Source organism: Vipera ursinii, assembly GCF_947247035.1.
Source record: "Vipera ursinii genome assembly, chromosome: 1".
Taxonomy (NCBI): Eukaryota; Metazoa; Chordata; class Lepidosauria; order Squamata; family Viperidae; genus Vipera; species Vipera ursinii.
The window spans coordinates 74727112-74747905 of record NC_139512.1 but is presented as its reverse complement, the minus strand read 5'-3'; the positions used below and the strand labels follow the sequence as shown (position 1 = coordinate 74747905).

At 38.8% G+C, this 20794-nt stretch overlaps 1 protein-coding gene across 1 annotated transcript in view; it reads left to right on the top strand.

Annotated features, from left to right (window-relative positions):
* Window positions 1-20794, top strand: part of CSTPP1 (centriolar satellite-associated tubulin polyglutamylase complex regulator 1) — a 163190-nt gene that overhangs the window by 118878 nt on the left and 23518 nt on the right. The window contains exon 4 of the mRNA XM_083348805.1: window positions 10935-11019. Coding sequence (XP_083204931.1) covers window positions 10935-11019 — 85 coding nt within the window. The remainder of the gene's footprint in view (window positions 1-10934; window positions 11020-20794) is intronic.

The following is a 20794-nucleotide window of genomic DNA, read 5'->3' as shown; positions in this document are numbered from 1 at the left end:
CATTGACTTTGCTTGTCAAAGGGTCACAAAAGGCGATCCCAGGTCACTGTAACCATCATAAATGTGAGTCAGTTGTCAAGCATCCAAATGTAAATCACATGACCATGGGGATGCTGAAACGGTCATCAATGTGAAAAATAGTCATGACTCACTTTTTTCAGTGCTTCGAACAGTCACTAAGCAAACTGTTGTAAATCGAGGACTATCTGTAGTTAGCTTTGCAAAATATATGTCTTCACTAGGCTATACTTAATATTTTCCCTTTAAGGCACTGATTTTAAAAAATTCCTCATAAACAGAACTTTATTAGAGCTTTGTTTATTGGAAAAGTGTATAAAACATATATTTTCAATCTAGTCAGGTGCTGGGATTACTGGTCAATACACTCAAGCAGAGGGTTATTTTCATCACTAATTATAGGCATAGCAAACCACCTTTTCTTGATGAGATCTGGCAATATGATAAATCTGGGAGAAGGTTCATGACATAGGCATCTTTTCTTGATGGAATTAGGTAACATGTCATATTTGATAGGGTCATGATCTGATGATATCTACATCATGTGAACTTTAAATATTTACTTTTCCGATATCACTGATTAGCTCCCATTACCAGTTCACATATAGTAGATTTATTAGGAGGGCCAAGATAACTTCTGTGCTTACTGTTTTTCTATTTCATTTTCAAAGTAACAAATGCCACTTTGTTAATTGTATTTGTCTTTAGGATGTAGCTTCTTCTTAGAAGAAAGCATACATCTTAGAGACACTGAGGTTGTGGTAGATCTTCCAAAGTTCAGAGGCCAATATGAAAAAAGAACCATAATTTAGGGGTCTGCATAGAAAACTGCAATTTAGATGTGCTGGTTTTCTTCTGACCTTTTGTTCAAACAACACTTCTGTGGTTGATCTGAACAATCTGTGCTTCATGATGGGAAAATGAATACTGTTTTTAAATACTGTGAGGAAATCTCTGTTCTCCACTTCACTCTTCCAGTTTGACTTCAAGCTTCTTGGAGTTCATGGGTGGTACTGAAGGCTTGAATGGTATGCAATCATTCTGGCTGCCTCTTACATGGACCACAGTATGGCCTTTTAAAGATAAAGTATTTAAAATGGTAATTAGTGGTACAGATGGATTACAAGAAAGTTCTATTTATTGTGATAGTATCTTTCTGTGTCCTGCCATTGCCTTCCTTGTGGAACAGCCATGAGGACTGTTGTCTTGATTGTGGCCTGGCCTGTGGCCTGAGTATCCTAGAGACAGGAAGAATCTGTGCGGTCATGTACCCAATGACTTTCGTTTATTCCGAGCAGCTCTTGGCAGTTTCAGTAGATTGATTTTTTCAAATTGGGCTTCAGTGATGTCATTGTAATTACCTGGAAAGCAGTACTCACAGCAAATGGTAGGCATTGCTCAGAGACAGTAACAATAATATTTTGGGTGATGTAGCACAAAGATGATAGCAATATCAATAGCACTTAGACTTACAGGGAGTGCAGAATTATTAGGCAAATGAGTATTTTGACCACATCATCCTCTTTATGCATGTTGTCTTACTCCAAGCTGTATAGGCTCGAAAGCCTACTACCAATTAAGCATATTAGGTGATGTGCATCTCTGTAATGAGAAGGGGTGTGGTCTAATGACATCAACACCCTATATCAGGTGTGCATAATTATTAGGCAACTTCCTTTCCTTTGGCAAAATGGGTCAAAAGAAGGACTTGACAGGCTCAGAAAAGTCAAAAATAGTGAGATATCTTGCAGAGGGATGCAGCACTCTTAAAATTGCAAAGCTTCTGAAGCGTGATCATCGAACAATCAAGCGTTTCATTCAAAATAGTCAACAGGGTCGCAAGAAGCGTGTGGAGAAACCAAGGCGCAAAATAACTGCCCATGAACTGAGAAAAGTCAAGCGTGCAGCTGCCAAGATGCCACTTGCCATCAGTTTGGCCATATTTCAGAGCTGCAACATCACTGGAGTGCCCAAAAGCACGAGGTGTGCAATACTCAGAGACATGGCCAAGGTAAGAAAGGCTGAAAGACGACCACCACTGAACAAGACACACAAGCTGAAACGTCAAGACTGGGCCAAGAAATATCTCAAGACTGATTTTTCTAAGGTTTTATGGACTGATGAAATGAGAGTGAGTCTTGATGGGCCAGATGGATGGGCCCGTGGCTGGATTGGTAAAGGGCAGAGAGCTCCAGTCCGACTCAGACGCCAGCAAGGTGGAGGTGGAGTACTGGTTTGGGCTGGTATCATCAAAGATGAGCTTGTGGGGCCTTTTCGGGTTGAGGATGGAGTCAAGCTCAACTCCCAGTCCTACTGCCAGTTTCTGGAAGACACCTTCTTCAAGCAGTGGTACAGGAAGAAGTCTGCATCCTTCAAGAAAAACATGATTTTCATGCAGGACAATGCTCCATCACACGCGTCCAAGTACTCCAAAGCGTGGCTGGCAAGAAAGGGTATAAAAGAAGGAAATCTAATGACATGGCCTCCTTGTTCACCTGATCTGAACCCCATTGAGAACCTGTGGTCCATCATCAAATGTGAGATTTACAAGGATGGAAAACAGTACACCTCTCTGAACAGTGTCTGGGAGGCTGTGGTTGCTGCTGCACGCAATGTTGATGGTGAACAGATCAAAACACTGACAGAATCCATGGATGGCAGGCTTTTGAGTGTCCTTGCAAAGAAAGGTGGCTATATTGGTCACTGATTTGTTTTTGTTATGTTTTTGAATGTCAGAAATGTATATTTGTGAATGTTGAGATGTTATATTGGTTTCACTGGTAAAAATAAATAATTGAAATGGGTATATATTTGTTTTTTGTTAAGTTGCCTAATAATTATGCACAGTAATAGTCACCTGCACACACAGATATCCCCCTAAAATAGCTATAACTAAAAACAAACTAAAAACTACTTCCAAAAATATTCAGCTTTGATATTAATGAGTTTTTTGGGTTCATTGAGAACATGGTTGTTGTTCAATAATAAAATTAATCCTCAAAAATACAACTTGCCTAATAATTCTGCACTCCCTGTATATACCACTCCATAGTGCTTTACAGCACTCTCTGGGTGTTTACCAATGTCAGCCTATTGCCTTCAACAAGCAGGGTCCTCATTTTACCGACCTCAGAAAGATGGAAGGCTGAGTCAACCTTGAGCTGGTCAGGATCGAACTCCTGCCTGTGGGCAGAGTTAAACTGCAATACTGCATTCTAACCACTGTGCCACCACACAATGGTTAGTATTTCTGGGCATGGCTGAATTTTGATAAGAGTTCTCCAGGAACTATAATTGGGGAATGGGAATAACAAGGATCTTGGTAGCCATAGGATTGGTATCTGCAGCTACCAATAGACAAACTAGGAAGCAACATATGATACTGACATAACATTGGGTTGATTGAATATATATTTAAGTGAAGAAAGAAGAGAGAGTTCTTGATTGTTCCTTAAATTGTTCTAATTTGACAAGATCTTTAAGGTAAAAGGGAATGTATATATTGTAAATGGCAGTTGTCTATAACTTTCTTTTTGTAGATATGAATTTCCAATAGGATTAAGCAAAGAAATAAAATGTCTACATTTTTAATGTCTGAATATCTTTAAATGAATTTTGAAAGTGTTAACAAGCTTCCTTAAATTCTTCATTTGTAAAACCATTTACCTAGATTTCCTTCATGGAATTCTATCTTAGTCCTTCTACTATTAACAAAAATAAATTTTATTTTGAGAGCTGTTTGTCAGTACTGTCATCTCTATAATAGGCATATATACTCTAATGTCAGATAAAAAGGTAAAGGTAAAGGTTCCCCCGCACATGCGTGCTAGTCGTTTCCGACTCTAGGGGCCGGTGCTCATCTCCGTTTCAAAGCCGAAGAGCCAGCGCTTGTCCGAGGACGTCTCCGTGGTCATGTGGCCGGCATGACTAGACGCCAAAGGCGCACGGAACACTGTTACCTTCCCACCGTAGTGGTCCCTATTTTTCTACTTGCATTTTTACGTGCTTTCGAACTGCTAGGTGGGCAGAAGCTGGGACGAGTAACAGGCGCTCACTCTGTTATGCGGCACTCGGGATTCGACCCACCAAACTGCCGACCTTCTGATCAACAAGCTCAGCGTCCTAACCCACTAATGTCAGATACCATGTTATAAAGAGATGGAACTTTTATATATCTTATATTATAAAGAGTCATACAATATATGGCTTTGAAAATATCTAATCTAATCCCCTGCTATGGCAGAAATCCACAACATCTCCAAAAGGTAGCGCTTCAGTTTTTGTTTAAATACTTGCAATGAAAACAAGTTCATCACTTCAGTCTATTCCATCATTAAAAATTTCAAACAATTACAAAGTTTTACTAAAACTGAGTTTCTTGTATTTTAAAACCATTTTACAGTACATAAAGGTTTATGAATCCTTTTAAATTTTCAATATTTCTGCATAAATGTGACCCAAAATGTGATGTGCTTTCCATACAAGCCTTAAACGTAGGTTGAGAAAACCCAATTAAATATGAATAAGAAATTATACTTCATATTAGCAATGTTTGGTAGTACCGTAGTTTCCGGCGTATAAGATGACTTTTTAACCCATGAAAATCTTCTCAAAAGTCAGGGGTCGTCTTATACGCCCGGATGCTGAAACTTTAGGGACAGGGCTGGCTGGAAAACCTGGAGCGGATCTTCCATTTAGTCTGCGCAGGGAAAGCGGGACCAATTGGAGTAGAAGCTGCAGTCTGTGATTTTTTACAGGCTGGGGTCTGGGCTTCTTTCCTTCTAAAGTTGAAGAGCAGCTGTAGGCAGGTGGGGAATGCAAGAGCAACTTGAAAGGCAGGTGGGGAATGCATAGCCAGAGCAGCAGCTTGGCTCTAAGGACACATTTGACTCAGGAACTGGGCGGGCTGGCTGGAAAACCTGGAGCGGATCTCCCATTTGGTCTTTTTTTTTAAAATCCCATTTATATCCCGCCCTTCTCCGAAGACTCAGGGCGGCTTACAATTTAAAGCACAAATCAATGTGCTTAGCAATAGCCTTCATTCTATGTATATGCCTGTTTATTAGAGCTTTCAACCCCCCCCCCCCAGCAGCATTATTACAAAGTCAGCTTATTGCTCCCAACAATCTGACTCCTCATTTTACCTACCTCGGAAGGATGGAAGGCTGACTCAACCTTGAGCCTGGTGGGATGAGAACCTGCACTAATTGCAGGTAGCTGGTGTTACTTAAGGCTCTGCGCAGGGAAAGCTTTAGAGTGAATTAGGAAAAGTGAAAAAGTGAATTAGGAAAATAGGAAACGGTTGCTGGAATTGTGTATGTGTAGTTTAATGAAGAGAAGGGTGAGGGGTGACATGATAGCAGTGATCCAATATCTCAGGGGCTGCCACAAAGAAGAGGGAGCCAAGCTATTCTCCAAAGCACCTGAAAGCAGGACAAGAAGCAATGGATGGAAACTAGTCAAGGAGAGAAGCAACCTAGAACTAAGGAGAAACTTCCTGACAGTTAGAACAATTAACCAGTGGAACAACCTGCCTCCAGAAGCGGTGAATGCTCCAACACTGGAAGTTTTTAAGAAGAGACTGGACAGCCATTTGTCTGAAATGGTATAGGGTTTCCTGCCTTAGCAGGGATTGGACTAGATGACCTCCAAGGTTCCTTCCAACTGATGATGATGATGATGATGATGATGATGATGATGATGATGATGATGTTTAATCCACTTGCACTGTTTTATGTTTACATGTTTGATGACAAACAGCCTTATGTTTATAAGTGACAGTTTTCCTACTAAGTACCTGCATGTCATAAGCATTTGAATTAAAATTACCATATTAAAATCAAATCTGATGTTTTTTAATTTTTATTTGGTGTGCGTTGGAAGAGGGGTAGTCTTATATGGCGAGTAAAGCCCAAACCCTATAATTTAACAGGAAATATAGGGGGTCGTCTTATATGCCAGAAAATACGGTACTTTTTCAAACCAATCAAATCAAGTTCACTTCACCAAATGCATGGAGCAATTAGTTGATATAAGATTTAAATTGAAATGAGGAATGGGGGGAAATAAAGGCATCCACCTCACTTAAATCTTACATCAGTTTAGCCATACCATCCAGTTAAACGTAACTCACAAAAGCTTATGCTTTTTAATAAAATTTGGTAGTTGGTTGATTCTTGACTGATTTTTTTAATAACCCATGTTAGCTTCTGACAAGCAATGCGTCCTTTTCTAAATGTTAGAAAATTCTATTTAATAGTCTATTTTAAAATTTTGCCCAATATAAATCTGAAGTTGATTGGCTTGATTGACATTTTTTCCCTTTTTGAGGAAAGGAACAATATTTGCCGTTTTCCAGTCATTTGAATTTTCCACGAAAAGTATTGAGACAGTTTGGTACCAATCAAACTCTACTTAGCCTAAGCAATTCTACATGTCTCACTCTTTGAGACGTAAATGAAGAAATGTCTGAAAGATCTAACCATTCTATACACGTGCATATACACCACTACACTTAGAAAAAGGAATAAAAGGGCAACCAAAATCACACCAGACTTCAAAACTTCATTAACACAGTGCATCTCAGCTAATTACATATCTGGAGGAGCACTAGCATGGGAAACGTTTAACTTACGTTCTGCCTACATCTGGGGATGACTAAACGTGCAGAAACGGCAGCTGGAAACTTACGAATATTCAAACCGAGTCTAATTTGCTTAAATATTGTAAAATATCAACTGTCCGTGATGATACCCAATTGAAATATAGGCCAGGATCCCAGATCATTTATGCACAGTAGCTTTCCAGGATCTCTCTTCTTAGTGTGATCCTTTAGGTAAAGGTAAAGGTTCCCCCGCACATGCGTGCTAGTCGTTTCCAACTCTAGGGGCCGGTGCTCATCTCCGTTTCAAGGCCGAAGAGCCAGCACTTGTCCGAGGACGTCTCCGTGGTCATGTGGCCGGCATGACTAGACACCAAAGGCGCACGGAATGCTGTTACCTTCCCACTGTGGCGGTTCCTATTTTTCTACTTGCATTTTTTTACGTGCTTTCGAACTGCTAGGTTGGCAGAAGCTGGGACGAGTAACAGGCGCTCACTCTGCTACGCGGCACTCGGGATTCGACCCACCAAACTGCCGATCTTCTGATCGACAAGCTCAGTGTCCTAACCCACTGAGCCACCGCGTCCCTCAGTGTGATCCTTTACCCACCCCTAAATGTCAAAGAATTCTCTGTAGCTTCATTGTATGGGGCACAATGAGCAGCAATCAGGAGAAGAAAGCGGTAGCTTTGTAAATGCCTGCCAGTGCTTAGTTTGAGAACATGTAGGGGCCTCTTTTGATTCTAGCTGCATTAATTAAATATTGGAGCAAAAAAGTAAGTGCTCAATAGAGGGATAACAAGTAACTGAGCAAATGAGCTCTAACTATAGCCTTCCATTTAGTGCCCTTTGGCTTCACTCCCGTCCTGTTCTTGGCTCTAGTTGTACTACTGGCTTTCCTTCCATTCTTTACATTGTTCTGCATATAGAAATATGGCAAAATTATTGCTGTTCAGCCAGCCCTCTCTTTAACTTCAGTTCCACAACCTTTTGGACTGGGAACTTGCAATCATGCACAGCTTTTTGATCTAAGTATGTTCCCATTCTCTTCTACATCCCATAAACTCTCTTGAGCTTCACCTCTTTGGTCTTCTCCCCTCAAGAACCACAGAGGCATTCCTCTGCCAATCTTTTACAAAGCAGGACTCTTAGGAGATTATTCGTTTGTTGGCTACTTTGTGTATTTTGGATCTTGTCTCTTTGCCTTTCTTTAATATGTTGACACACAATTCTAAGAAGCCATTGAGCTGCCTTACTAGATGCCAAAGTAATAATGTTTGTGGGTTCAATCGCCATACTTCTTCATATATGTCCTTAGATCTTGTTTGCCTTTCCTAATGCTGCCAGATGTTGCTTGGATGGTTTTAGAAACATGTGGTAGTGAATGTTCCCATACCAGTGATTTTTTTTAACAGATTGAAACTACTTTGTTTTAAAGGAGGGTTTTTTTTGACCAAACTAGGTATTACATGAAAACATGTGTAGATTACTTATGATAGCTTTTTTTAAAAGCAGGGAATATCTTTTTCAGCAAGACAATTTGGATCTATGTGTGCATGCTTATAAATGTGTACATACACATTTAGGATTTAATTCAAGTTGACACTGAACCTCTTGGTTGCCCAGGAAAACAGGGAATTTATATATGAGTTTACCAAGAAGCATTACTGGGTTTGCAAGGTAATACTGAAGTGGGCAAATGGCATCAGCACTTTTCCTTCCTAAATTTTCAACTTGAATTGCCCTTCTCAAAGGGATTGTTGTTCTATAGAAGGAGTAATTTATGTGTTTTCTGTATTTAAAAATCTCAAGGAACCCCCCCCCCCGCACATCCAGTTACTTTTTGAGTCATATATTTTTCTTTTGAAACAAAATTCCTAATTATATCATTCTATTTATATCACAATTCTGTATAGTTCTTCAGAAGCCCCATTATGTTCAATGAAATTTATTGTCATAAAAGTATGTACAGGATTAATTCTTTACTCTCTGTATTGAGTATTTGTTTAAAACAAACCAAAGTTTGCATCAATGTCCCACACATTTCTTTTTGCAGAAGTTCCAATATTTTGGGCATACTGTACAATGTTCTGATGTCAGGAAAAGGGGTGTGACTAAAAAGCAGCCTTTGAATTGTATGATTGAAGGCAGAAAAGGAGAGGTTATGAAGGAAGCAAATATTATGCCATAAAAAGCTGGAGATTTTGTAAAAACTAAATATGATCACATGTACAAAGAAGTATTTGAAACACTACATGCTTCTTTTCTGCAATTCCTGACAATATTTTTTTTCTGAAATGGTCATTTTATATATATACTGCTTTTGTTAAGTGTTCAAAGCACTCAAATATATTACTTCACTAAATCTGACAATTACTCTGTACTGTAGACTAATCTTATTTATCCTGAACTAGGATTGCCCTAAAAATAGGATAGAATGATTTTTCTGCCTAATTAGTAATCTCTGAATCAGGAAGTTTAATATCATAAAGCTTAAGAATTTTTCTAATTCCTGAATGTTTCATATTCCATATAATTCACCCTGTCTTTAGCAGCATTTTGGCCTTCCATATTAACATATGGGCCGTATATAAGATAAATTTTAAATACAATGAAACGCGGTCACCTGCTATCTAATATGAAGTACAGGTAGGCCTCACTTATTGACTGCCACATGTAACAATTGTTTGAAATTTATGATACTGCTGAAAAAGCAATTTTGCAACCAAGGGACACATTTACAATCTTCACAGCATTCCTTAGTCACATCATAGCTAAAACAGTCAGTACACTTGTCCTGTGTCTGACCCTTTCCCCCCCCCCCTTTTTCCTTTTCTTGTAGAGAGGAGAGCTTGGAGAGGAAGGGATTACAAGAGGATAAGCAGGCAAACAATGAGGAATACACATCAAAAGGAATGCACTAGCACTGGCATCCCCAACCGTAAGGGTTGAGAGCCAAAAAGCACACTAGGCAACTGTGCTTACTCTCATGTGCTCCCTTCCTTTTCAATCTCTCTGCTGTGTGAAGGAGAAAACAAAAAGCAAGCAAGTATACATAGAATGAAGGCTACTGCTAAGCTTGTAAGCCGCCCTGAGTCTTCGGAGAAGGGCGGGATATAAATGGAATAAAAAAATAAAAAATAAATAAAACCAAAACAGGCCAAGCCCAAGAGAGATTGTCTAAACAAGTGATTTAGTGATTTCTCCTGTGCCTGAGCTTTTTCCCCCCCTTCTGCTTACAAAAGAGTAAGCAGACACATAATGAGATATATACTGGCAGTTTGCCTAGTGTGCTCACAGGTCCCAGCCCCAAACACAGGATAACAGAATAACAGAGTTGAAAGTGACCTTGAAAGTAGAACCCCCTGCTCAAGCAAGAAACCCTATACCATTTCAGACAAATGGTTCTCCAGTCTCTTCTTTAAAAACTCCAGTGTTGGAGCATCCACGTGTTTGGGGCAGCTTGTACCAGCACATTCCTTTTGATGTGTATTTTCCATTGTGTGTCTGTTTACTCTTGTTGTCCCTTTCTCTTCAATGAATATAAATAGAACAATTCACTCCTTGCTAATTATTCCAGGGCTGGGATGAGCATTTCAAAAGACAGGGGAGTGAAAAAACAAGAAAGCTAAAATGAAATCATAAGCACAGTTGCAGTCACATGATTCCCCATTTAGTGATTACTTTGCTTAACAAACAAGTTGCCAATCCCAACTGTGGTCATTAATCAAAGACTATCTATATCAGGGGTGTCAAATTCGCAACATCATGTGCTTACAAGCTTAGCAGTAGCCTTCATTCTATGTATATGCCTGCTTATTAGGGCTTTCACCCCCCCCCCCAAGCGGCATTATTACAAAGTCAGCTTAATTGCCCCCAACAATCTGGGTCCTCATTTTACCTACCTGGGAAGGATGGAAGGCTGAGTCAACCTTGAGCCTGGTGGGATGCGAACCTGCACTAATTGCAGGCAGCTGGTGTTACTTAAGGAGGCATTAGCCCACTGCTCCACCAAGGCTCACTTAGCTTACTGCTAAGCTTGTAAGCCGCCCTGAGTCTTCGGAGAAGGGCGGGATATAAATGGGATTAAAATAAAAATAAAAAAAATAAATGTGACGTGTCATGACGTATCACAACTTTTTTTCCATTGCCGGCAATGGGGTGGGCGCTGTTTCAGCGTGACGCATCTGGCCCGCGGGCCGGCAGTTTGACACCCCTGATCTATATCCTAAAAATAAATGAAGACATCCATGATCCAGCCTGAATGCTGGGAAGACTAGTCACCTTATGTTTAATATTTTTGCTTTCTGTTGCAGACTTGTTAACTGCCAAGGAGTACCATTGCTTACTGCAACTGCTTTGCCCTGACTTTCCTGTGGAGCTTACTCAGAAAGCAGCAAGGTGAGCCTTTATGCATTCCCAGATGAATCATGCTTTGATTATATTTTAATGCCAATGATCAATTCATATTCCAATAGTAAAGGTAAAGATAAAGATTCCTTCAACTTGAGCTTTGTCCTCACTGTTCTACTTGGATGTATTCATGTAACATTATTAGCAACAATATGTTGATAGGACTCAGCAATTCTAAATTATCTGTATTACTGGAACAGATTTCCTTGCTGCATAGAAATGGGGGCATAGTTCTTTCTTGACTGTAATTCATTCAGTTGCCCAGCCCTGTGAGCAGAAACATTTGACTTGCTGCTATCTGTTGCCAATTAAACCTGGTAGCTTTCTGTATTCAGGTTTAAACATGAAAATTAATACCCTGGCTGCAACATCTGTATTTAGAAAGAGGTTTCTCACAGGATTTTTTACTGTATTTTTAGAATTATAGCTCATATTTCCACCCAATCCTGCTATTCATCAATACTTACTGATCTGTTGTTGTTTTTTCCCAGGAGTAAGAGCTGTTATGATGAATGAGAAAGACATACAGTTCTTGATTCATTTGCATACCAAAATATCTAAAGAATATCTGGCTTAGTTCTAAACCCATATAGAAACCAGACTAATATAGTTGCCTGAAAAGTAATTGACATTGTCCTCTCAATAATTTGTTGACAAAGCCATCTCTACTAATAGAATGTACTAAGACAACTCTAAAGCTAGGATTTCTGTGATTGCATTACATTCTTGAAGATTCTTGTTTCATTTGTTCGTCTCCAAGGGCCAAAACCTCAAATGAATAATAAGCAGATTCTATCAAGTGCTTTGGGATTTCCCAGGAACTTGCAGAGTGTTTCATCAAATGCCTGGTTTTACTGAGCTCTTGAAGTGATTGTCCTGCAGCAGCAATTCTCAGTTTGCCTGTCTCATGATGCTTTGTATTTGGTTCATGGAGATGAAACAATAGAAATAAATCATACAGTACTTGTACAAAAAGCAGGACAACTGTGGATAAGAGCTTAGAGTGTAAAGATCAGGCCAGTGAAGTACCACTATTTTTCTTATTGTGTCATTGGTTTTGTTGTTCAGAAGTGCTAGTTAAGATGGCCTGCTCCTACTGGGGAGAGATAGGCAGGAAGATCTGCCAATCTGCGTAGTGTTTTGCTGATAAAGTCATTCAAATTATTTCATGTTTTATCTATACCTGGCCAATGTCTGAAATTGTAACTGGAGCAAAGTCTTGTTCAGTGATATAAAATTCATTTCAGCTCAGGAACTCTGATAAAGAAGGGAGCCTTAGCCTGTAACTTAAATATATGCTCCTTTTGGGTCCTTTCACTAGGAGACAGGGATTGAGTGACTAAATTGGTAAATGACAATGGCTATCTAGAAGGGTTGGTTATACGAGGTACGTTAAAAGAGGCGGTCAAGCAGGCATTGTTGAAGAGGTCTCCCCTAGATCTGGCTACCTTAGACAATCGTCATTTTGTTTCTTGCCTTCTATTTCTAGAGTAGATTGTCAAGAAAATGGTGAAGTTGCAGCTACAGAATGTCATAGAAAAAACAAATTATGTGACAGATTCAGAGTTCAGTCAGGATATGGGACATGAGTATCTTGGGTTGTGTTGGTAGGCAACCTTCAGCAAAAACTGGATTGCACTCCTCCTGGTTGTACTTGATCTTTCAGCAGTGGTTGACTACGGTAGCTTTTTGGACTATCTGCAAAGTTTGGGGATCAAAAGTACTGTTCTACAATCTCTTTCTGCTCAAGCAAACAATAGTGCCAGTTAGTGGCAAGGGAATAGGGATTCCTTTGTGCAGAGATGACATTTTAAACTAATAGCAACACCATTAGGAAAACATGAGCTTGACTGGAAAAATAGGAAGGCACGAGAAAGAAATTCAAGATTCAAAACTGCATCCAGTTTTGGTCACCACGATGTAAAAAAAGATGTTGAGATTCTAGAAAGAGTACAGAGAAGAGCAACAAAGATGATTAGGGGACTGGAGGTTAAAACATATAAGGAGCAGCTGCTGGAGTTGGGTATGTGTAGTTTAATGAAGAGAAGAACAAAGGGGGACATGATAGCAGTGTTCCAGTATCTCAGGGGCTGCCACAAAGAAGAGGGAGTCAAGCTATTCTCCAAAGCACCTGAAGGCAGGACAAGAAGCAACAGATAGAAACTAATCAAGGAGAGAAGCAACCTAGAACTAAGGAGAAACTTCCTGACAGTTAGAACAATTAACCAGTGGAACAACCTGCCTCCAGAAGTGGTGAATGCTCCAACACTGGAAGTTTTTAAGAAGAGACTGGACAGCCATTTGTCTGAAATGGCATAGGGTTTCCTGCCTGAGCAGGTGTTTGGACTAGATGACCTCCAAGATCCCTTCCAACTTCATCATCATCATCATCATCATCATCATTATTATTATTATTATTATTATTATTATTATTATTATTATTATTATTGTTGTTGTTGTTGTTGTTATTGTTATTGTTATCGTTATCATTATCATTATCTTTTTGACCCTGGTATAAGAAGAGAAAGAGAAATGCTTTCATGTGTTTAAAATTCTGTTATTATAACTTATGTCAACAAAATATTGCTAGTGGAGCTTGTTTACTGACCTGGTCTACCTTGAAGGGCTGACAAGCCCTTTTTTCAACACCTGTATGAAACCTCTAGAACAAGTTATCTCCATCAGTTTGAGGTGAGAGTTCAGTATGCTACTGATACCCAGTTAGATGTATTCATCTTGGGCCAGACTGGAGAGTTTGTGACACTCTGTCTAGAGGTTATAAGAGACTGATACAAAACAGGTTGAAATTCAGTCCAAACTTCCTGTTTATACGATATCTGGCATTCTGTCTGCTCTGAATCTTGGGGAGTCTCCCCACCAAGGAAACAGGTCTCTGATCTTCGGGTGACTCTGAACTCATGGCTATTGCTAGATTTGGAAATGAAGGCTGAGATCTTTAAGTGCACCAGTTGGAATGCAACAGGGACATATACCTCATCGCTATCTGACGTCTAGACTATCACAATGTACCTTATATGAGAATATCTTTGAAGAGGACCAAAAATCACAATAGATACAAAATGGAGGAATCCTCATGCTAGCAGTTGACAGCTACTGCAACCTTATAGCAACACTTCTTTAATTCTCAATAGGTTTGTACGTATAGTTCAGAGGGCTGTTTTTAACCGAGATGGCTTGGCTCCTAGGTTCCTTCAGGATCCCTTAGTATAATTTGCCAGTAGGCAACGTATTACATTTTTTATGAACATAAGATGATTGCATTAGGCCAGCAATGATTATTTACAATTTTATGTCATTCTTTTAATGTTTCTGCTGTGATGATTGGCTTATGGATTCATAACTGTGGATTTATGTTTTATGCCTTGGGTGGTTAATATTTGGCAGTATGAAGCATAATACATAAAGCTTCAGCTATCTCTTAGGGGGTCTTTTAGTCCACTTTTCTTATGGAGAACTCATCAGTAAGTCTCCACTGAAATACAAATCTCCTCAAATCATGTTTGAAAGCCTGCTTTTTAAAATGTGGTAGAGGCATAGGTCTACCGCAAAAGGATGCACCTTTGGATTCCCACAACGGATTTGGAGAAAATGACAACTTTTAACACAATCTTTTAGCATCTTATTAACATATCTTTTAAAAATTCATATATTGATTATATCCACGACTGGCTTAAGCAAGAGCTATTTAGTAGATTCTTAAAGAGTTGGCATATAAAATGTTCTAACGGAGCAACTGAATTTTAAATGGGAGTCACTTATTTTTCAACCTAGCTCTGCCAAACTGTTTGCGGGACTGAATGAAGAAGGATTGCCACTAATAACTGCAAAATTGGCTAATGACTTCCATGAACTTGACTACCAGTCTAAATTAAAAACTTGGATGTATGGCTGCTTTTAAAAAAATAATTTGCAAACCTTTTCTAAAATTAAGCTTTGTTGATGGGGCAGACTTTCTGCTTCTGTGCTTGTGTGAGTGTGCTTGCAGGGGATTTAAGAATTTTGGAATACCAGGTGTGAGAGTATACTGAGATATGTGTCTCTGAGGCTCCCAGACTCAGGTGGGGATGATATCACTGCCTTTATTTACTCTTTCGAGTTGAGACCTTTGCTTTTGTCAACTACGCTAGTAAAAGAAGTTCTTTGATATTACCTTAGTCTGAAGCTGTGTTGCCCTGGTTTTCTTCATCTGTACCATTTGATATTCTTATGTGCTTGTCTACTTTTCTATCAAAGGTTCTATTTCATCTTGACTGATGACCCATAAACTTCACCAGCTGGAAAAAAGATTAAATTGGGGGATCATTTTTTTCAAGCAATTTCTTCTTTTGTATGCATACTGTGTTCATCATATACTTTTTTTAAAGTCCTTTGACAGGATCTTAGTTGATTTTTGAGGGGTTATAAATTCAGTGGCAGCACTCACTAGAAACCACAATCCACCAGGGAGTATGATTTTTACAGACATAGTTTATAAGTCACCATATTTTTTGGTATGCTTGAAACTGCAGACTGAGATGATTCTGCAATGCAGCTAGCTCTTCCAGGAGCTGTTGCTATGTATTAATAACAAGCAATAAGAAGGAAAAAGATTGAATAACAGTAAAACAAGTAAGAGGAAAGACAACAGCAAAGTAGAATAACACATCTTTTCATCTCTAAGTAGCTTATTAAAGGAAAGGTGGACTATGATTTAATAGAGGTTTTATGAAAGAGAAATTCTGAACCATAACGTTTTCCCACATTTGATATTGTTCATCATAGATCTGATCCTAATCAGTACAGAAGAACTGGTTAAAGAGATAAAGGCAGTGGAAACTTTGGGACAAAGTCCCTTGAGGTTGAAAATACTAAAAAGAGAGAGGGAGAGGGATTGCATCTTAGTTGCACATGAAATATGACAGCTGGTATGGTGTGGTGGTGAAGGTGCTGGCCTAGAAACCAGGAGACTGTGAGTTTTAGGCCTGCTTTAGGAATGAAATCCAGCTGGGTGACTTTGGGCCAGTCAGTCTCCTAATTTCAAAATGATATGAGCACCAGTATGCACAAGAGGAGTTTGTCAAAAAATAAGTTCTGCCCCTTCCTAATTGCACACCCTTAAAGCTTCAATAACACAGTTGCACCTATGTTCCCTTACTCTGTCCCACACAGACCTCAAGTCCTGGGAATAAAGGATTATTGGATTTCTATTGATACTTGTTAAAACACTGGAGGAAATTATTAAGCTATTGGTTTGTGAGCATTAGGAAAAATATGCATTGCTTGGCATGGGTGTAATGTGTTGGGGTATTTTGCTTGTACAGATTCACGTGTCTGTTTGAATGCCTGCGTCTCGTTCACTGCGTCCAAACCGAATACATAATAATGGGCTTATCAAAATTAAATCTTACCAAAAATATCCATTCTCCATTTTTGGTAGAGTAACTAGCTTAATTAATTGACCATGGGAAAACAATAGATACAGTTTGCCTTGACTTTCAACAAAAACATTCAATGTGTACGATTGCAGTACAGAAGATAACAAAATATAAACTAGGTTTTACTGCCGTAAGAGAACAAGCTGGTTAAACAATCATGCTCAGTGATGCTTGTAAGCCGCCCTGAGTCTTCGGAGAAGGGCGGGATATAAATGGAATTAAAATAAATAAATAAATAATATATCATTGGCTTCACCTAAAGATGAAAGGAAATGAAAATTTTAATTTTCATTCTTTTTGTGAAATGAATTATTAAAATATGCTAAGAGAAGGGTTTACTTTCTTACTACATGAGACACCCCTATTTTGAAGAGCTCATGCCTTCTCTTTCCTCTTCAGGGGGATTTTGCTCTAAATTAGGATCATACTTTTTAGTTGAGCCCCTGCATTAAGATTCTCCCTCAGCACAGGGAGAGCTATCAACAAGGCAGTGCAGTACTCCACTGTTACTCCACTTATACAGTCATTTGAGGAAATGTGTCAGGCGTGAAAGACACATGAAGGTTCAATTAATCTGATTTATTGCTAAAAGCCTGTGCACAGGAATCTTCTCAACTAATGATCAACACCTGGCTAAAGTTAGATAAGGGTCAATGGCTCTCAAGGGTGTGGAGGGGTTGGACTTAGTTTGCTCATGGCTAACTATTCTAGGCTGATCCCTCTTTTTATTCCATTCCCAAGTTCCGCCATTCCTTCTCCTACAAATAACAATCCTCAACAATTCCTCTGGAACAATTAGAGTACAAAGTCCTGAGGAAGTAAAATGTACCTGTTTCCAACTGAATACTGTACTTTTCTAGGACAGAATAATTTTCTTCCATAACTTAATTTGTTGTCACTTAATTGCACCAAGTTTTACTTCTCTATTAATATTTTACAACTCTTTAGAATTGTGGGGTAGAGTAGACTGATACCCATTCCATTGTCGAAACCTGACAATTTGTCATTGAGGTCAATATTATAGAAATACAGAAAAGTTCTCTGTGCGTTCTATGTTCTTTGCCTTTCCATTATTCTAGAAATAGAAATATTTGTAACAATTGGCAGCTGCCCATGTTTCACTCTTGACATCTTACGTCTGTCATCGATTCTTCTTGCTTTATTAAGAGCTGTCTAAAAAGCAAAAAAAAAATGTGATACAGAATTCAGCCAATGGCTTTTAGCGTTTCCATTGGCTTGAAGATGCCAATGGCTATATTTTATTGCCTGGGAGATGGAAGATGCTCTACGTGCCAGCTTCAAAACCATCTCCTTGCTGTGACCGTTGACCACCTCTGTAACGTGGTTAGTAATGAGAATAAGAACTGAAGCTGCTAGCAGACAGCAGCAGGAGGAGGCTTCTGGGACATAATAAATAAAACAGAAGCAGTTTGACATCTTCAAAGGGTTTTGTATTAAATAGTAGCTTTTCTCCTGGGGACCCTCTTAGCCTTATCCTTTCTTCTTTGCAGTAATTAATTCAAGCTGCTCGGTATGCTTGAATCTGCCTCACTGAGCTAAGCTACTCTGAGTGGGGGTGGTGGCATTGGGGGGGGGTGTTAGATATGTCCTGTAACTCTTCCACCTCCTCCCCCCTCTACTTAGTTTTCTCAAGCTCCTTCTATTAACTGTTCTGGTCCAACGAAGATTCTCAGGAGTTTAAAGATACTGTAGTTCCAAATCATGCTCACTAAAGCAAGGATCTTCCACGTTATTCATTTTAACAATAATCACAGACACTGATTATATGTTGGCCATGAGAACATCAGAACTGTTTATTTAGGCAAATACACTTAAGTTTTGTTATAATACAGTTAGGCAGTTTTCATACTTAAATAAAACTTTTTTCCCCCCAATCCTTTATGGACTTTTGGATGACACCAGGATCAAAAAGTTGATGTTTTATGGATTTGCCTATAGAAAAGGGATGGGATATGGGATGAAGAGATACAGTATATGTTTGTAACTTTATAGAGGTGAAGAGTTAGTAAATGTATTTATATTTGTTGTGATGATGGTTGGAAATCATGTCCTTATATATTTCTTTTCTTTTTCTTTATTATACTCTTTGTTTTTGTAATCAAAATTCTTAATGAAAATTATGTTCAAATAATAATAATAATAAGTTGGAAGGGACCTTGGAGGTCATCTAGTCCAACCCCCTGCTAAGGCAGGAAACCCTATACCATTTCAGACAAATGGCTGTCCAGTCTCTTCTTAAAAACTTCCAGTGTTGGAGCATTCACCGCAGGTTGTTCCACTGATTAATTGTTCTGTCAGGAAATTTCTCCTTAGTTCTAGGTTGCTTCTCTCCTTGACTAGTTTCCATCTGTTGCTTCTTGTCCTGCTCTCAGGTGCTCTGGAGAACAGCCTGGCTCCCTCTTCTTTGTGGCAGCCCCTGAGATATTGGAACACTGCTATCATGTCACCCCTCACCCTTCTCTTCATTAAACTAGACATACCCAATTCCAGCAACCGTTCCCTATATGTTTTAGCCTCCAGTCCCCCAATCATCTTTGTTGCTCTTCTCTGTACTCTTTCTAGAGTACAATGCCTTTGTTTTTTTAAAAAAAATACTGGATGGTTGGGTTCTGGATATTGTTTCCCTTCATCATTGAGGTTGTATGTAACTTTAGATTTCAGAGAATCATGTTGTCATAGCCGTATCATAAATATCACTAGCATTTCTTTCAGTCTGTATTTGGATGAAAGATAACAGGTATGTCAATATGGAGAAATATCATGGTCACAAGTTTTGTTTGATTACTATCTAATAAATAAAATAAATTAATCCTGCAAATACTATTTCACCACGTACATCAAATTAACCTACAGATGAACTTTAAAGGCACGAAGATTAATAAATGTAAACATCCCTTTGGACACCGTTTCAGAATTTCAGTGCCATTTATATTAGTTAACATTGAAGACTTCCGAATTGCTAAAAGGCATTTTACTTACTAAAATAAGTAGTTATTCCTTTGTTTACAAAAACTCACTAAGGACCTACAGATAATCAACCACAAACACCAGGTATACACAAACACCAGCAATAGAAAGACCACAGTTCCAAATAGTGCCAATCTAATGTTGAATTGAAGTGACACAGATAGTTGTTAATAATATTTAAATCTTTAATATAAAAATAGTAGAGTTTCTGGTCTCACTTATAAACTACCAAATATGACCTTTGATTTTATAAAATGGGCAACTCAAATTAAAATTTATTTCTTGGCCCTCTGTTTCTCCAGAGGGGACTATGTATGTCCAGTGTGAGAATACTCCATTTACACAAGAAAAAGTGAACCTTAATTGAACAATAGCTGCCAAATTATCAACTATTATTTGAAGCCCTGCACTAAAACAAATAAATTGTATGTTCTCAGTGGGATGACACTTGCATATTTAAATATAGGAGAATGAGAGAATATTGGATAGTGAAGACCTCCAAGTTCATTCAAATATTTCCTTATGGCAATGAAAACATATTATATCAGAGTGACTTCTGCCTGAGAGGAATCAGCATCAATTAAGGCTGAGAAATCATAGAAGATTGCCTGGATATTCATGAGAAAGAGCAACCATGTGCTGGAGCAGGGAAGAACTAAATTACCCTCATATCCAGGTTGATGATTAAATATGTCAGTGGACTAGCACTGCATGATTGTGGCAAGGAATGGTGCAATACTTTTTCCTTTGTTAGGAGCACACCTTTTCATACTGCAGTCTTCATTATGAACAATTTATAAGTAGCGAAATTGCACAATAGTGAAAGAAATAAGATTTGGTGAGGAACATGAGCAGAAGAAGAAAAGCTGGTGCTTCCATATTAGGGTCTGCCATTTAGTCTCATTATATCCCTTCAGGTTTTTACCAAGTACATGACAGTAATTATATTATATAACTCCATTGGATCAAGATATTTTGCTTTTCAGTATATCTAACAGTTTCTCATAGGGTTTATCCCAGGCATGTCAAACTGCTGGCCCGTGGGCAGGATGCATCACGACAAAACCATGCCCTCCCCATTGCCAGCAATGGGGGGAAAGTTGCGATACATCGCGCGACATCACGTGACGTTGCGAGTTTGACATGCCTGGTTTATACAATCTTGATTCGGCTATCTTATCTCATCTCCTCTATTCTCAAAGACTTAGGTTTCTGTGTGAACTCAGTGAAACTTCATCAATTTTACTAAATCTTATATATTGGTAAGACAATAGATTCTATCCATGATTGGGCTTCCCTTCCACATGCCTGTGTATTGGCTATTTCCAATTAGACCGCCA